The following is a 16,841-nucleotide window of genomic DNA, read 5'->3' on the forward strand; positions in this document are numbered from 1 at the left end:
GACAAAAGGTTACTTGCATATGTACAACACATTGAAGGAAAAAGGTGTTTTAACTGCTCAGGAGGAGATCAGAACTACAAAAACCCAGAGCTTTATAAAGAAGCAGACCTCACCAGGCATCAGCAGGAATGCAGATTTTTGTTAGTTGTGAGGCAGGATGGTTTTGTTTAACTCCCTAACTATCCTCACTTATGGACAGTCCCTCTGACTTAGTTATGTCAGGTTACAAACTTGTCAGTTCTGTCTTATGTCCCATTTTCTTGTTTGTCTCAGGCTCGCTGTAAAACCAGTGTAATGTTATGCTTTAACACAAGCTTCCACACTGCTGTTTGATGCGCTATTTTTAAGAGGTCAGTCCAAAGCACAAAAATCCTGAGCTCCAGGGGGAACTCAAAGTCCATAGGACCCATCTCCTAGTGCTCTCTTCCTTTGACTTTCCACTGCCCTTTTCCACTCTGTTATGGAGATGGGAAGAAGATAGTTTCATGAAACTGTATTAAGAACTTACGCCTTGCCTCAGCTTGGGTGAAGATTTAGCAGCATCCATGGAAGTGCCCAATTTGACAGTTTCTCTGGAGCACTACTACCACGTGGAATATCTTGGAGAGCGTATCTTCATTTATTTCTTATGTTCCCTGTGGGTTTTGAAAAGTCATTTCCCACAAAGGGGTATGAAGGGACTTTGCATTCAGGCAGTCTGCAAGCCTGAGGAGTTGTAGCTGGCAGGAAAAATAAGCTGCACCAGTACAGGACAGGGGCCAGCTGGTCAACCAGCCATTCTGCAGACCCATAGCAGTTGTGACCCATAGCAAACAGATCAGGAGAGAACACCACTGAGTGTGCTGAGTGACACATATGGAAACAGAGAAGCAACAAATAATCCTTCCAACACCTCAGTCTTGCCAAAAGCCTCCACTCAGATACCACATGCAGCTTTGGGCTTTAGGCTACCATAGTTCGAGACAGAGAGTGGTCAATTACAGGCAGAAAATCTGTATGCAAGCAAGAAGAGCAATGAAAGATCTAGGGTGTGTGTGACCTGTTACGAAACCTTTGGATTCATAAGAAATGGTTGCAGAAAATGGTTGCAGATCATCATGACAGACAAACTGTTAACTGCAACAAAAACACTCAGAACTTTAGAAAATACTTTCCAGTCACAAGAATAGCAAAATGATTTGGTAGATGGCACAAGGAAGTGGCAGTGTCTTCATTGCAGTAGGTCTTTAAAACAAGTGAGGCAAGCATCCATCTGGCATCATCATCTCCAGGGCACCCGCGTAGCCTGGACAACCTTACAAAGACCTTTCCAGCCCCTAATTCTGTACTCCACCACTAATAAAAGATTTAGTTTGTTATCCAACTGCTAAGGTTTTGAGGGAAGAGGAGAAGAGGAAATGCTATACCGAGTTGGAATTCATTCAAGATTGTGCTATATAAACAGATAACACCCATCATTACATCTCCCTATAATGATGACTATTGTTCCTTACCCTACGCTGAGCATTAGCTGTCAGCAAATAATAGATGTAAGCATTTCTAGATTTACTAGTTTATTTAGCATCGGATCAGTCATGCAAGCCACTTATTAAAAATAGACTTCCCACCGTTAAAGCAAGCATATTCTCATGGCTTATCAGCATTTCCATGCAAGCACACAAGCAGGTACAGTGGTCCCAAACACAATACAGTGAAACAACACAACCACCGTTTTTTCTGGTTCAAATTTCTCTCTGGTTCTTTTGCACAGTAACAGAAAAGTTACTACATAAACAGGCTTAGTCTGAAGTAAACAAGCAGTCCATAAATTTCTATTTAGTCGCTAACATCTTTGCTAGCACAAGCAAACAGTGTTGACAGTAGAGGATTTCTTACACATTAAGCAGTAAAAGGAGTCAGGTACACAGGACACGGAGCTAATTCGAGAGAGTCTAGTAGATACATGATGTTTTTGATTGTTGTTATTAAGAGTCCAGCCGCCATTGCTCTGAGATCAATGAGCCTCTGTAACAGGCTTATAAAGTACTTTGTGTTACAAGTCAATAGCACCATTTGTCTGTTTGTCTTGGAAGCATCAGCACATACCCTAACCATGCAGCATATACTCCTCTTGAATTAACAGAAGCACAAAACTCCCTGCTTATGGTCTGGTCCTCATCCAGCCTCAAAGCCAAGAGCCACCAGAAGCCTCCAAACAAAGGCCCAGCACGGCACAAGCCCTTAATGTATCCCATTTCTTCAGGTTAAAACCAGCTTAAGCTGATGAGCTCCTTACTGTGGGTCTGGAGCAGCCAGCCGGACTCTGCTTGGTGCCTCCCAGGCTTGCAAGGGCATGGTGGTATAGATCCTTGGGACTAACAAACTGCTTCCTCCAGGTGAGACAGACTCAGTGACTCTTCCTCTCTTCTCCCACTCCCTCGCAAGCTGGATAAGCCACCCTTGCTGTTCTGAAAGACTGTCCTTTTTATCTTAGTCTTAGGGAGTAGAGTTCATCCTCCACCTCTCCATCTTTCCTTCTCCCTGAGCACCTAATAACTTCAGAGTTAAATTTCTCACAAGCAGAGGCCTCTCAACACTGTGTATTCTGAAAAAAAAAAACCAAACACAAACCCAAAACAACCAAACCCCAAACAATGTCCTTTAGAGAACATTAAATAAAATTTCTGCTATTTAATCAGAAGCATTAGCATGACTTCTCATGGGCATGTGGTGTGAAGAAGGAAGTGATTCCTGTTGTGCATAATAGCATGAAGACACAGCTGGGGTTAGCTCTCAGCAGCTAGTAGTTTAACTGTTCTTGTTTCTAATTGCTTTCAGTACAAAAATCTCTTAGTTAGTAATTACTGTTTCCCTGCAGCCAAGATAGTAAAGATTTGAGCAGAACAAACAAGGCACACACCACTATGTTGAGGGCAGTAGGTTGGTGGTGGCACCAACCTGGGATCCTCTGCAGGGTCCAATGGGTCACTATCAGTCCCAAGGAAGATACTTCTCAAGGAAGATCCTGCTGCAGCAGGATTTAGAATATCCTTCAAAGATATTCTCAATATGCATACTGTTGGTTTGCTTGGTTTAATGAAATGTTTCTTGACAAACCCCTATTTGCCATTAAAGACTACTCCAGGCCCCATAGCAAGCTGAGGAAGAGACTGGGAGCCATATTAATAGTACAAACAAAACAGCTTTGATGTCTTACAAACAAAAAGTAGGGTCAGTGGTGGGGTTTTTCCACCTAGAGAAGGCTGGCGCTGGATGCATATGCCCTATTCTCAGAAACACGGCTAATGATGATGCCTGGAAAATAACAGAAATCAGAGAACCTGAGACCTTGAAGAAAACGCTTATGGACACTTTTCACCTTATTCCTTGTCTGGAGAAAGCTAAGAAGGAGCTATCTTTGGTGTGCTCCGTAGCAAAATCCTCTGGTGTTTTTGTTGTCTGCGTTTATCACTTGAAGTAGAGATTTGTGGTGGTGGTTGTGCTCGTTCATGTAAAGTTTGGATTTGTAAGAAACGTAGTCATGCCTGGGATCTGTTTTTTCCTAGATGCCCTGGTTCTTGCAGGTATAGTAGCTACAGTTTCTCACAGTGCAATGCAGCTATTCGGAGCTAACATTTGGAGGGTTCTGTGGTTAATGTCTGTAAAAACTGTGTCTTAATCTGCAAGATATCCTCACACAGGTGCCTTTATTGCTGTGACCAAGCCACTTGATTTAAATGGGCCTAATCATTTTGGTTAACTTCAAGCAGAAGTGTAGGATGGAGCTTAACGGCAATGTCTCAGATTCATGGCTTTCAAACAGCCATGGGTCTTTGCACTTTAGTCTTCATACACCCTGTTTGGTTAGTTAAGTATGGCAATTTGACCACTGGACCTTTGCAAAACCTACAGCTCCTCTGGCTTGTCCGGGGCGGGGTGAGAGAGAGAGAATTCCTGAGGCAGGGTTAAATGAACTCATCACAACCTCATCACAACTAATTTGGTGCCCAACATGACTGCTTTGGCAGGGGTTGGAAGCCAGCCTCCCTTGGGGCTGCAGTGTGAAGGAGACATAGATGAACAACTGTTGACTTTGTGGACAATTAATTTAAATTTCCTAGATTAATGAAAAAGTTTTCTTTTGGAAAGAGCAGCTCAAAAGGACGTGACAGATGATACCGAGGCCTGCCATGATAAAACAGACCCCTACACACAGCTCTGTGGATGAATAAATATGATTCAGTGGCTACTGGGGCATATTGTGTCTGGGGTAGGTCACACGTCACATGCAGCTGTAAATCATACCCAATGGGTTGCCTCAGCTTTTGAGTTACCAGAAAAACTGCCTAAAATCCACCCCACAGTAATTTTGATTAGGAGAGCCATCCCGAATCCACCCAATTTGGGGATAAGAGTTACAGTTTTTTTCTCTGTGATATGACTTTCTCTGTGTGTACATAGGCAGATGAAATGATTGGCTCCACGCAGTTTTGTATTATAAAGTAAATCATTATTTAGAGTTCCTGGCAACACATGGGACCAAGGTGTAAGGTCCAGGTCAAATTGGTCTGGGAGGGGTTATGAACTGACTTCACTGTTTCTTCTGCCAACACTGTAAGTGGCAATGCTGCATAAAATATGGCATTATATATACCAGCCAGTATTAAGTAAATGGTATTAAGAAGATCATTAGTCATAGCATACATGATATTTTTCAGAGTTCCTAAGCCTGATGTACTTCTTCTGATTGACCACACCCTCATAGAAGGAAAAAGGTGCTGTTGATGAAGGAGCTTCCCCGTGCTGAGGAGCAGAACGTGGCTTGGTGCTGTTCTTCTGTCCCTTTGTTCCAAACCCCTCATTCCAAGCGTCAGCAGCTCTTACAGCAATGCATCTACAGCATCCCAGGCACCTCCATCTTCTATCAGGAAACTAACTCAAGCAGCAGAATTATTTTCTGGTTCTGTCTGGCATTCGTTTCACAGCACTGGGCTATTTCTGTCAGCCAGATACAGGCTCTTGAGAAAGGAAATGGAAGGTGCCAGAAAACAGCATGAGTCTAGGAAACGGGGAGGGAAAGGAGCAACACCTCTCCCTGGGTACTAACTGGCAATGACAAATGACACCAAGGGTGGTTCATGGAGGAACATATTTATACCTGACCAGTAAGACCCAGACTCTTTTGGGAACACAAGCAACTCAATGAGCAGGAGCGAAACCATCTGACAGACCCAAGGGCAACAGCAGATTTGTCCGGGCAGCGCAGCTGAAACCTGCCAAGCGTCAGATGGCTCTTCTCCCACTGACTGGCAGCTGACAGCTCTTCCTGGGTGCCTCATGCAGTCCAGGGCCAGGAAAAAAGATGAAGCATAAAGGGGAAGAAAAACAACCAGCCGTTTGGCCACGAATGCATTTTAACGCTTGTTCTTGAAACCCAGTTTCAAATGGAAAAAAAAAAAAGAAAAAGATCCCTTTATTTTAAGCTTTGCTCTTTATGTATCATGGTATAACGCTCTGCAATGCTGCAATTTCTCAGGCGAACAGAAAAAAACTTAGTTGTAACTGTGGGAGGAGCTCTGTGCTACTTAAGAGAAGCGAACACATGCCGTTTTAACGTGCGTTGGCCACCAAGCATCTTCCTGATGCACAGGTTAAGGGTTAGATTGTCAGTTCTTGGTCACGTGTGTTGTGGATGGAATGTCACCTGGCAGGGGCCCCTGGTGCAGTTTAGGGCAGTTCTCACCCACCACAAGATGCTGTGCTTGTGTTGCCACCCCACTTTGGACCACGTCCTGTGCATGTGAAAGGCGAAGGGCACTTTGTCTTTGTATAAAGGAGCCAGAGCTGGGAAAACTCTGTACCACCGTATTTATTATAATCTTTCATACCTTGATATCCATTACACTGAATTCTATCCAGCGATGATCCACCTATACAAGAATGTTAAACACTGAGGTTTCAGTTCCAGCTGAGTAATGCTGGAACATGGCAAAAGATGGCTTAAGATGTTAGTGCGAGTGTTGATGCAGACTTGGCTCTTAGAGACTGTTCAGCAGCCTCTGTCTCTCTTTTCATATATTTATATATTTGTGGGTGTGCGTACATGTATTTTTTTAAATATATATATAATTTTATTGATAAGTTCAGAATTGCGTTACTTTGACGATTCCATTCTGTTCCTGCTTCTGTACTACACCTATCCCCAAAATACCTGAATGCATTCCAGTAATGACTACGTTCATGATTGTGTGCATGTTCTCTCTTCCACTCTGGAGAGGCAGAAGAGCATGTGATGTAGGGGTTGGAGGTTTTTTTGGTTTTGCTGGATTTTTAGTTATATGCATGTACTTCATTCCATCCTTGTAAGTTAAAAGATTCACTCTCCAAGGGATGCTGTCCATATTTCCACTGACCCTCCTTCACTGAATTACAACGGCCAGAAGTTTTACTTCCCAGACATAAAGCAAAATTTTGCTTATATTGAGAATCTAGAGTACTGTCCGTAAAAGTTTATACATCTTCTGGAATTCAGATCCTTACATTCTAGATATAACTAGACTATGTAATTATTTTCTTCTTATTTTTCTCCTCTTCCTTCCTTACAATTTTATTTTCTTCTTATTTTGCAATGGAGCTGATGGGTTTTGTTGCAACATGCAGCGTGGTATTGTGCAGGGGCTTATCAGGGACACCAAAGTTCTTTTACAAATCACTGTTGTGGTTCTATGTTCTAACTGAAATTACTCTGGAAGGGAGGAAAGGACATTCTTTGAGCTGTTACTGTTTTATAAAGTAACTTTAAGGGTGTTCTGAACTGTCTCTTTGTTTAACTTTGGTATCTCCAGGACTTGCTTGTATCCCCTCTAGGTCTAACTCTGCATCTTGCTTGGTTAGCTTCATTCCTGCTTCTCTCCCATATAAGAAGATATTTTTCATTACCTGAACGCCATGCCCTCATGAGCTACACACTCATAACCTGAGCAGCAACAAGGTAGGCTCAGACACACAAAACTGAGCTCCTCACCAGGAGAAGTGCACAGCCTCTGCACAAGCCAGGGGCCAAGGCACGGCGCTGAGGCTCGTGAGTGTCCATCACTCCATCAGCAGGCACCGCGCAGGACACCGTGCCAGGAGCTGCTGGCAGCCCTCCACCCGACACCTTCATGTGCCACGCTGAAAAAAACAGGGCCTCGGGAGCTGCACGTCAGGGATCTGGGGAACAGCACGCCCCAGGATGTGTGCGGGAGCCGAGGGACAGTCACCCATCGTTATTTGGAGATGGGTGTTTATTCTCCAGAGTTCCTCCTGTATTGGCGGCTTAGCAGACACTGCTACCCCTCTGCTCAGCTGGACACTGACAACCCCCAGCATCTTCTGCCCTTTCCCTGCTTCCCACAATGCGGTGCTGCTCTCCCTTCCCCTTCACAGCTGCCAGCTGCGTCTGTGTTTCACCTGCAGCATGAGGTCTAGGAGAAGGATCTTTATCTGGCAATGGCCCCAATGCCTGTGAGCCTCCGGCCTGGGACTCCTGGCTCTTCTGAGCCCCTTCCAAAAACTTTTTGGTTGCCGCTTTTATCCCCCTCTAGCACCACATGGCTTTTCAGAGCGCTGTGCTTTATTCACCGAGGCATGGGGTCCTCACAAAGGAGATATTGGGCAATTTCTGTCCCTCCTCTCCAGGTGCCCGACAGCCCGACAGACCCCTGAGTACCCTTCTTCCGCAGCACACACCGTTATCACAAACTTTTGCCTGGATGCTCTTTGCATTCAAAAGTTTGATGACAGTGTGTGCGTCTGCGTCTTTACAAAGCAAAGCACAAGCTTCAGGGAACCAACCAGCACCGGGCTCATGCAGTGCAGTCCCCCCTGCCCCCTGCAAGATCACAAGCAAAAGTCTTCCAAATGACCACAAATCTGCTGTGTTTTGGAGTGAATCGCTCTGAACTTGCAAAAAAACCCTGTTGTTGTGCAAAGGCAGGAAATCGTTAGCCATTTAACAGCCATCAGGTCCTCAGCCTAGCTCTTAAATATCAGACTTTCATTGGCAAATACTACAATCTGCCTGTAAGGAAAAATTTTGCTACGTTCAAATACTTCAAAACGATGGCAAGGTTCCCCCTTTTGTAGTTGAAGGATTTTGCTAATATGTTGAACACTTTAAAAAACCTAAAGCCTAGGATTTCAACAGAAAAGAGCATCAGTAATCTTCTACTTAGTTGTGGAACTGGTCCACCTCCACTAGTTTTCTGGTGTGTTCATATATTTCAGCCACGGTAAGACACTGGTGTTCTACTCCCAAGTCTGAATTATGGCAGATGCCATTGGGATGTAATTTTTCAGAGAAAAACAATGCACGTAACACTCCTTTCTTCGCTTACATGCGTACATCCTAGCGCTGCTCTGCCTTCTGTATAGTACTGTCAGACATAAGCCAGACATACTACTTTACTGAGTCACCTACTGGTGATTCGTTCAGCACAGGTATCCTGGTTGTTTCATATTGAGCATAATAAAAGAAAAATAAGCTAAACTGAAGCCCCAGAGCCTTTATGCACAAGACAGAGCTGCCTCCGAGATCGTGCTGTCATAGGAGGTCTATGCATGGCATCAGCTCCTGTTCATGATATGCTATGGTATAATTCAGCAAGGGATAACTTTAGCAATCAGCTGGCACTACTTTCCAGCTCAACAAACACCGTGCCTCAGACGAAGATATTCCTGCTCAAGCACTCATAGATGCACAATGACTGTGCAGCTGGCTCCACTCCTGCAGATTAGAAGCAAGCATCCCAAATGCAGGAGGAATAGTTACAGAAATCCCACCCTCTCCCTTCCAACCTCCCCACCGACCGAACTCGGATGGCTTCACCGCTGTAACCAGGGAGAGACCTGTGGCTGAGAAATGCATCCGTCCTGCAGTCCCCTCGCAGGAGATAAGAAAGGTAGGAAAAAAGTGAGACAGGTGGGTGTACCTATCACCTTCCCCGAAGGGATCAGTCCTACTGTACTTGTTTTCAAGGGAAAATCTTCAAAAGTGTCTTGACCTGTTCACAGCTGCCATGCCCCCACCAGCTCTTTCAACTGACCTCAAAGTGTGTCACCTGGGAAAAGGATGGGTGAATGTACTTTAAATTTCAACCGTGCTTAATTAGCAAACCTTTTTGTACAAGCTCAAAGAGTTGTAAGAAACAGATAAAAAAAATCTCAAGTACAGTACATTTCATTAGCATGCATTCTCACCTAGTAAAGACAGTATCTTTAATCTTCCTTTTTATATTAATCTAGATTACATTTTATTTATCAAACCTACCATATGAATAACATTGCATTACCTTTTAATTTCACCAGAAAAGGTAGCTACTGAATGTTTTATTAATGACTTGTTCTTTCAGTAGCTGATATATTTTTCAAGGCAAGTTGTGCAAGGCCTAACTTAACATGAAAACAACTAAAGCAATAGAGGAATACTGAGTGTATTAGGGTCTTAGGTAACTATCAGTATTAAAAAGTTTAACAAACACAAATGACATTGTTGTACATTAGGTCTTTTTGCCATTTCTGTAATATATCAATAACATTACGAAATTCACGTGCTATCAAAGTGATAACAAACAAATGTAAACGGTCAGACACACTGATGCATGTAAGTTTTTCAATTCCTATCAATTACATTCAATGAAAAAATCAAGACAGGTGAAGAGCCTGATCCTACTTTTGCAAGCTGGTCCATGCACACAGCTTTTAACTTAAGACAGAGGAGCTCTGAGTGGATGCAAGATCTGTGCTGGTGGATCACTTTGCAGGAGCGGTCCTTGTTAGGAAAATCTGGACTAATTATGCTGACAAGTGGAAACTGGTTACTCATACGGTTAAACTACCCAGGAAGCAACTAGAGTATACTATTTGCTCCCAGACCTTGTATAAGAGTGTTTCCCCAGAGCAAAATCATTAAGTTGTGGAATAGCTTCCTTCAAGCATTTACAACTTGTATAATTGCAGATTATTCCCTTAGGCCCTAGAAAAACATCTTCTAGCTGCACAGTTTAGAAATTAATGAATAAATATAATGGTATTTCAAAAATTTGCATCTACTCTAACCCTCTTTTAGTCTATTGTTTTGTTTTGCTAACTCTTTACTAGAGAATGAAATGGCAGAAAACTGAGTGATTTTGGTTGTCATTAAAATACTGTATATAAACAGGAAAATTCAGAATAAGGCATTCTCAACACAAGCTTGAGGAACATACATTTTCATGCCTAGTGGAACTAACATTTCAATTTCTTCCCAGAAGTAGTGGAATGTTTTTTGCATATAAATCCCCAAATACTTTTTGAGTTTTACAGATAAAAAGCATTATCTCGTACATCAGTTTTAAAAGCATTGGCTTGGTATTTCCTTCCATTTCGTCTGCTGCAGCACTATGAATCTGAAAGGAATCAGTTCAAAGAAACTCACGACATACAGAAGACACCTACTTCCATAAAACCAAACTAAATAGTATTTTGTTTCAAATGCCATCTAGAAACACTGGATAGATGTATATAAAGCATACGCATTATGGTAGGTAGTTATTTATCCCCATGTTTTCACCTGCCGGTATTACTGCAAATAACACTGTTTCCATGACATGCCTTATGGAACAGTTTACTATTTTCATAAGCAGTCACATGCATTGAAGGTAGGATCACCAGCCAGTGCATTTGGCACCCCAAAGCAGAACCAGAGAGGCCAAGCTTACGAATCTCTCTTGCTGAATGACAAGTTAGCTGGTGTATGAAATGACGTATTCTCAGCTGAAACAAGGAAGCCCATCGACCTAAGACATTTCTTCTGGAGCTGCTTCTGCTTCCTGAGTGGGTTTCTCTTCGGGTTTGCCATCATGGACGGGAGATGGGTTACGGCTGGGCTTGTTGCTGTCGTGGGCGCTGTGACCGCTGGCGCTGCCGAGGCGAGTCGACGCCACCACAGCTTTTACTGCAGCCTGAGAAAGAGAGGATCAAGCAAAGATTCCTTAAAGGACAGGGTCTGTCAGCAGTGCAGCCTGAGCATCATCCCGCGAGGGAACGTAATCACGTTTAGCCTTCATGGCAGTGTCACATTCAGATACCTGCCTGGGCCTGGACAGATTTAGGCAGCCACCTGGAATACCGGACTGAAGTTTACAACTGTTGCATTCACAAGGTTGCAGGTTGGCCAGCATGAACAGAATATTTTTTTTCAGCTGCACATGGCACTCTTATCACTGATTATTCCATTAAACGTTCACAAAAGGAAGCAATATTTATCACTATTGCACTATTGCGTATGTCATGCACAATGGTGCAGAGCACACAGCCAACTTCTTATGTATACATATAAATACACATCGGGCATAGGCTCTCACATCACATAAAATGTCACAAAATGAAGACATGCATCAGGATAGTTATCTTAGCCTTTCCCTTGAAGAGTTTTATTGCCTGAAAAAACAAACATACAGAAGCAAAGAAAAGAAAACTCGCAGACATCCACATTGGTGGCAAGATGACTTTGGACAACAGATTACGAACAGAACAGGCCACTCAATATTATAAAGATACTTTTAATGTAATTGACTCTCACTAACCATGTGGATGATTATGAAACAAATTCAGCACAACCTGTGAAAAACCAAATCATGACTGGGAGCTTTAGAGTTATTCTATAAAGACATGTCTTTATGTAAAGAAAGTCTGCTGCTGGATTTGTATGTTGGGAAAGAGAGGATAATTTTATATTATTCTTACTAACAAAACAACAACTAAAGCATGTATTCACTACTTGGTTTTCTGCTCTGTTCTTATTTTTTGGACAAGAATTGTCTAAAAACTTATTATTAATTTCATACATATAGATATAAAATACATATATGTATATATACATATATGTGTAAAGCTATTAACTCTACCATAACTGGTAACTCCAGTTAATTCTCTTAAGGATTGGAGATTTTGTCATTTAATCTTTAATAGAAAAGCAATGAAGAAACAAACTTATAAAAAGCAATAGCTTTTAAATAAGAAAGTATAAATGGGTTGGCTATAGGGATCTAAATAAACTGGGCTTCAAAACAGTATCTTGTTGTTGATCAAAGGTGTACAAATATAAACACAAGCAAAATAAAAACATGCAAAAAGGGCATGCATTTCTTCGTGACCTCCTGGGCAGGAAATCTAACAGCTCACTCAGAAATAATGAAATTTATGACTCTGCTCATGCTCTGAAATAATTTTGATATAACAACATTGCGTGGCATTTTCAGTGGATAGACAGCAATCCCACTGTAAGGCTACAGAAATCTTTCTGAACAGAACAATGTTAACATATGTGTTTAGTCAATTCTGGATAGGCAAAACATCACTGTGAACTGTATCTACAGGGCCTGAGACCTTTCTAAATGACAAAACTTTTTTCTTTGCCCTGTGGAGATTCTCTGTCACAGTTCCCTAACAATACTGAAGGAAATAAGCTCTCAGACAAGATGCTTTTTACTCTTATTCCCTGGGGCTACAAGAGCAGCTTCTCTATAGCTCTTGGTAATAATTTCTGTGCTGAAGTATCCCTGGAAGTCTCTGTTAAGCCGACACAAATCTTTAGCAACTGAAGAAGGGATCAGGGGAGAAGAAAGCTTCCCAATGTTACGTCAGTTAGATGCCCAGCTGCCTGCTATTTGCACCTAAAAATGTTTCCCTGCTTCTTCCCATGGTGGGTACGTAGACTAGAGAGCACAGGAGCATACTCGTGACTCAAAACCTAAAGTTATTTTCAGCACAGGTCCCACCTGCACTCCTGCCTCGCAGCATTTAATTTCTAGATAAAGAATGGTATTGCACATTGATTCTCAAGGGTACTTGGAAATGCAAGTTTTGGGCCTGGTAATCTCAATTCACCCATTTTATGGAACTACATGTCTGAAATGCTGACTCTAAATCCTACAGAAGTATGGCTTAAGTCCCTGCTTTGTATTGATAGGAATAGAAACTGAGGCTGGCTTATAGATCAAAATACGCTATAGTACATTAAATATCTTCCAGATTTATGGATGTTCATGAAGAAACTACTCAGAATTTTGTTCTTTCTTGTCAGTACTGTATGGATGTGCAAGCAGTACAGGACAGACAGGTGGACAGAAGCAAGAAAGGAAAAAGGGAAGGAAGGAAGGAAGGAAGGAAGGAAGGAAGGAAGGAAGGAAGGAAAAGAAGGAATTTGTAAAAGCTGTGTACATTCTCAACAGCTCTGTCTGTGCAGAGAGAGTCTTCAATCAGCCTCATGCATTTTTATTTGTCTGACTAAATCAGCTGCAACTTTTTAATTTTCACCAGTCATCTTAAATAAAAAGCTTCCATACCACTATGGAATGTTGTCCTGAAAAGTGTCCAAGGTTTCTGTAAGGCTATCCATTGAGTTGCATGCTTTTGTGGCCAAAACAGAGGCTATGTCCAGAGACTTGCCTTAAGTTTACGCCGGGCATTGAACTCTTGAAGTTTCTTTTGTGCATTGTCCATATGTGCGAAGTTTGCTGCCTTCCCTGTGACCCATGGGTGCTGCAAAGCCTGTAGAGTGGTGAGACGCTTCTTGGGGTCTAAAACAATCAACTTTTTAACCTGCATCACAAGGAAGAAATTACAGAAGACTGTTAACCTTATTCTTCATTTACATTTATCGATCTTTGCATTTTGGGTTTCTGGTCTTGGTTTGGGAAGCATCTTAGTGAAACACATTCTAAGAAACCGACAAGAATTTGCATTCAGGTCTTTGCATGTATATTTTTTTTCTCAGCATTTCTTGCTCCTCCATAAATAACACCTGAATGAGACAACTACTAAGGGGGAAGAGAGGACGAGAAAAAGCCACTGGTTACCAACATGTGTAATAGCATGTACCAATGCAGCTGGTCGGTATCTGCCATAGGCTGTTGTTTGTCTGAATTGTCACATAAATTGTAAGAGATTCTCAAACCACTGCCATCCAGGCAGTTCTCTTAGCAGTATCCCCACTTTTGGATTTGGACAAGGTTTAAACTGGATTAGAAACTTCAAATTCTAGCGTGTGCAAATCATGGCAGACTTGTACCACGCAGTCACTGCCAGGTACCTCACAAATGATACGTTTCTTTCTGTCACCATAAAACTTCATGTACACATGAACTAAGAAGTCCTGTACAAGTATTTCTCTCTTAGCCCACTCTGAACCTAATGCTGTTCATGCCATCCTTTCTGTTATGGAGACCAGGGAAGCTGCATCTCTCCAAACACAACAGTAGGACATTTTTGGCAACAAAGCACTGCAGACATACCCCTGGGAGTGGAGGTGGTACAAACTGCTGGGTAAAAAGTATGTCCAGTCAAGCTGGATTTCATGGGTTTTGCTGTATGTCTGGACAAGTGGTGTTTAAAAAAAAAAAAAAAAAGAAGGATGAGGACGGACGGAGTAAAGGAGTACACAGATGGCACTCAGCAGAGTCACGCTTATGCAACCCTTCTGATTGCACACCCTTGTGGAGCAGAGTGCGAATGATGGCACAGGGCTCCACCACGGCCGTGTGCCCAAGTGTGAGGGGAGGACTCGCTGCAGAGCTCTCTGAAATGTCCCTACAAAGAGCTATTAAAGAAAGATGGTGCCCTGAAGTGGGCGCAGGAGAACAGGAATGGTGATGAATACCCACTGTGCGTCCGCAGAACAGGTCAAGTTAAACAAACCGTTTCAACTGAACACCCCAGAACTGCCCACAGCATGGCTTTTGAGAGCCATGGGCTTCACCCTGATTTACAACTTGCTATACGTTCAAACTTGAGACTCTGAGCTTTACTGTAGCAAAATGGCAGAGGCCAGTTTGGACCAGAGCTCTTTGTATACAATAAATGAGCAGCTTTGCTGCAGGGTGCTGCTTGTCTGGGTTTTGACAACACAACACAGAAAATGGTATTTTTTTTGACCTCAGAAAAGCTTTGTATCTAATACAACAATAAAAACTTCTTTGAACTTCTACAGTCCTTCCATTTGTGGCTTTCTGAAGTACTTTAGAAACACTAATTATGCAGTATTTTATGGAACAGTTTGTATAAGTAATATGGAACTAAGCATTTGTGTCTTCAGTGCTAATGAAATACTGACTTTTGCAAGTTATTGTTGACTAAAAATGAAACACAAGCATAACTATATTTGCAGATCAGTATCTCTTGGATCCAATTGACTTCATCCAGTAATAAAATAATATAATGCAGATAGCATGCCAGCCATTGCATTTTGCTAATGGACCATATTTAAAAGTAATGAGTCGTTCCTCATCTACTAAGAAAAAGCTTAAATGGACAGAAAAAGGCTGTCAGCAAAAGCAGGGGGAGAGGCCTCACTCCTTTTTATATTCTTCCTCCAAAGTTCAGGCTTGAAAACTGCACAAAGTATAGGGCTTGTTTCTATGTTCCCCTGGAGGTAGTTGCCTTGTAAAGAGGAATGATGAAACAGCTCAGAGCTATCATGAAAGGCAGGCACACGTGAACACTGTGACAGCGGCCAACAATCTCTGTCTTAGTTCACAGAAGGACCTGAACATGATGGTTTTGAGCACAAAATTATGGCACTGGCCTAACAGGGGATATTTTACAGCACCGTAATATACCAGAGATAGTAAGAAGAAAAGCAATGAGCCATACAAAGAATAAATTAACCAATTATTCTCCCCCCACCCCAACATGGACTTTCTTTCTCGGTGGAAGTGACACTAGCCAAATACATATCAGCAAAGATAGTCCAGTCTCATTTTTGCTTTACTTACTAAATCCTTGGCGTTCAGAGAGACATCATCCCACCAGGGGGACACAAAGTCATATTCACAGTTCAGGATTCTCTTAAACATGTACTGATCTCCCCTTTCATCATAAAATGGTTCAAAGCCACAAAGTCTGCAAGGATAAAAAAGACGTTTATCAAAGATCAATTAGCTTTGGGTTGTTAGAAACAGTACCTGGCATTATCTTTCCCTACTTTGTGTCTTTGGGAAACCAGGCCTGGATGTACTTACACACTCCTAATTCTACAGAGCAGAGCAAAATGTACTCATAAGTATTCACAAGCACTGGGAAAGGCTGATCAAACTGCAAAGTTTCCATTTTCACATGTCTGTAACTGGAAGTACTAATACAGGGACTTACCACAAGAGTAGCCATGCAACAGCTAATACCTGTTTACCTTGTACATGTCAAGAAATATTTTCTAGCACCATTTCGCTCTGCTGGTCTCAGGCTGAAGTCCCTTGGATTGTTTAGTTATTCCTCAGTCTGAAACCTTTGCTCATCCCTGCTCTCTTCCTGTGAGTCTCCTCCAGCTGTGTATCTTTTTGAAGTGGGCGCAAATGTCATTCAGTGTGGGCACACCACAGTGTTGCAAATCAATGTAATGATGCCTTCTATTTTAATCGCCAATTCTTTGCTAGTAATTCCTGACCTTGGATCTGCTTTTTTGGATTATTTACAAGCACAGCATTAAGATGTTCATTGAGGAATTATCAGAATCCCTGTACCTCTTTCCTGAAAGATAGGCATCAGCTGAGGAACCACATTTTACCTGTGAAGTTAGAAGTTTTTGTATTTCCAATTAGGACTGTTATGTTTATCACTGTATGTATTTTCATCATATCACCCACAAAGCATAAAAACCTTCAGCAGGTTTTAATAATCAGCCCTCATCTTTACTCAGGTAACCTACCTATTATCAAGAAATTTTGTAATGTCACTAATGACTGCATTTATGAATATCTTGAATAACACAGATCTCAACACAGATCCATGCTACTGGCCCTGGAGAAAGCAAACTCATAGAAGTGGTTTCCATTTAGATAATGTCC

General features: G+C 42.1%; 1 protein-coding gene across 1 annotated transcript in view; it reads right to left on the reverse strand.

Moving 5' to 3' along the window:
• Positions 1–1,536: 1,536 nt before the first annotated feature.
• The window catches only part of CAMK4 (calcium/calmodulin-dependent protein kinase IV), a 176,640-nt gene continuing 161,335 nt past the window's right edge, over positions 1,537–16,841 (reverse strand). The window contains exons 9-11 of the mRNA XM_014951461.1: positions 15,774–15,900; positions 13,450–13,602; positions 1,537–10,961 (exon numbers count right to left, since the gene is read on the reverse strand). Of these exons, the coding sequence (XP_014806947.1) occupies positions 10,797–10,961; positions 13,450–13,602; positions 15,774–15,900 (445 nt within the window). The 3' untranslated portion in view covers positions 1,537–10,796. The remainder of the gene's footprint in view (positions 10,962–13,449; positions 13,603–15,773; positions 15,901–16,841) is intronic.

This window comes from Calidris pugnax, unplaced genomic scaffold (genome assembly GCF_001431845.1).
Source record: "Calidris pugnax isolate Ruff unplaced genomic scaffold, ASM143184v1 scaffold148, whole genome shotgun sequence".
NCBI lineage: Eukaryota > Metazoa > Chordata > Aves > Charadriiformes > Scolopacidae > Calidris > Calidris pugnax.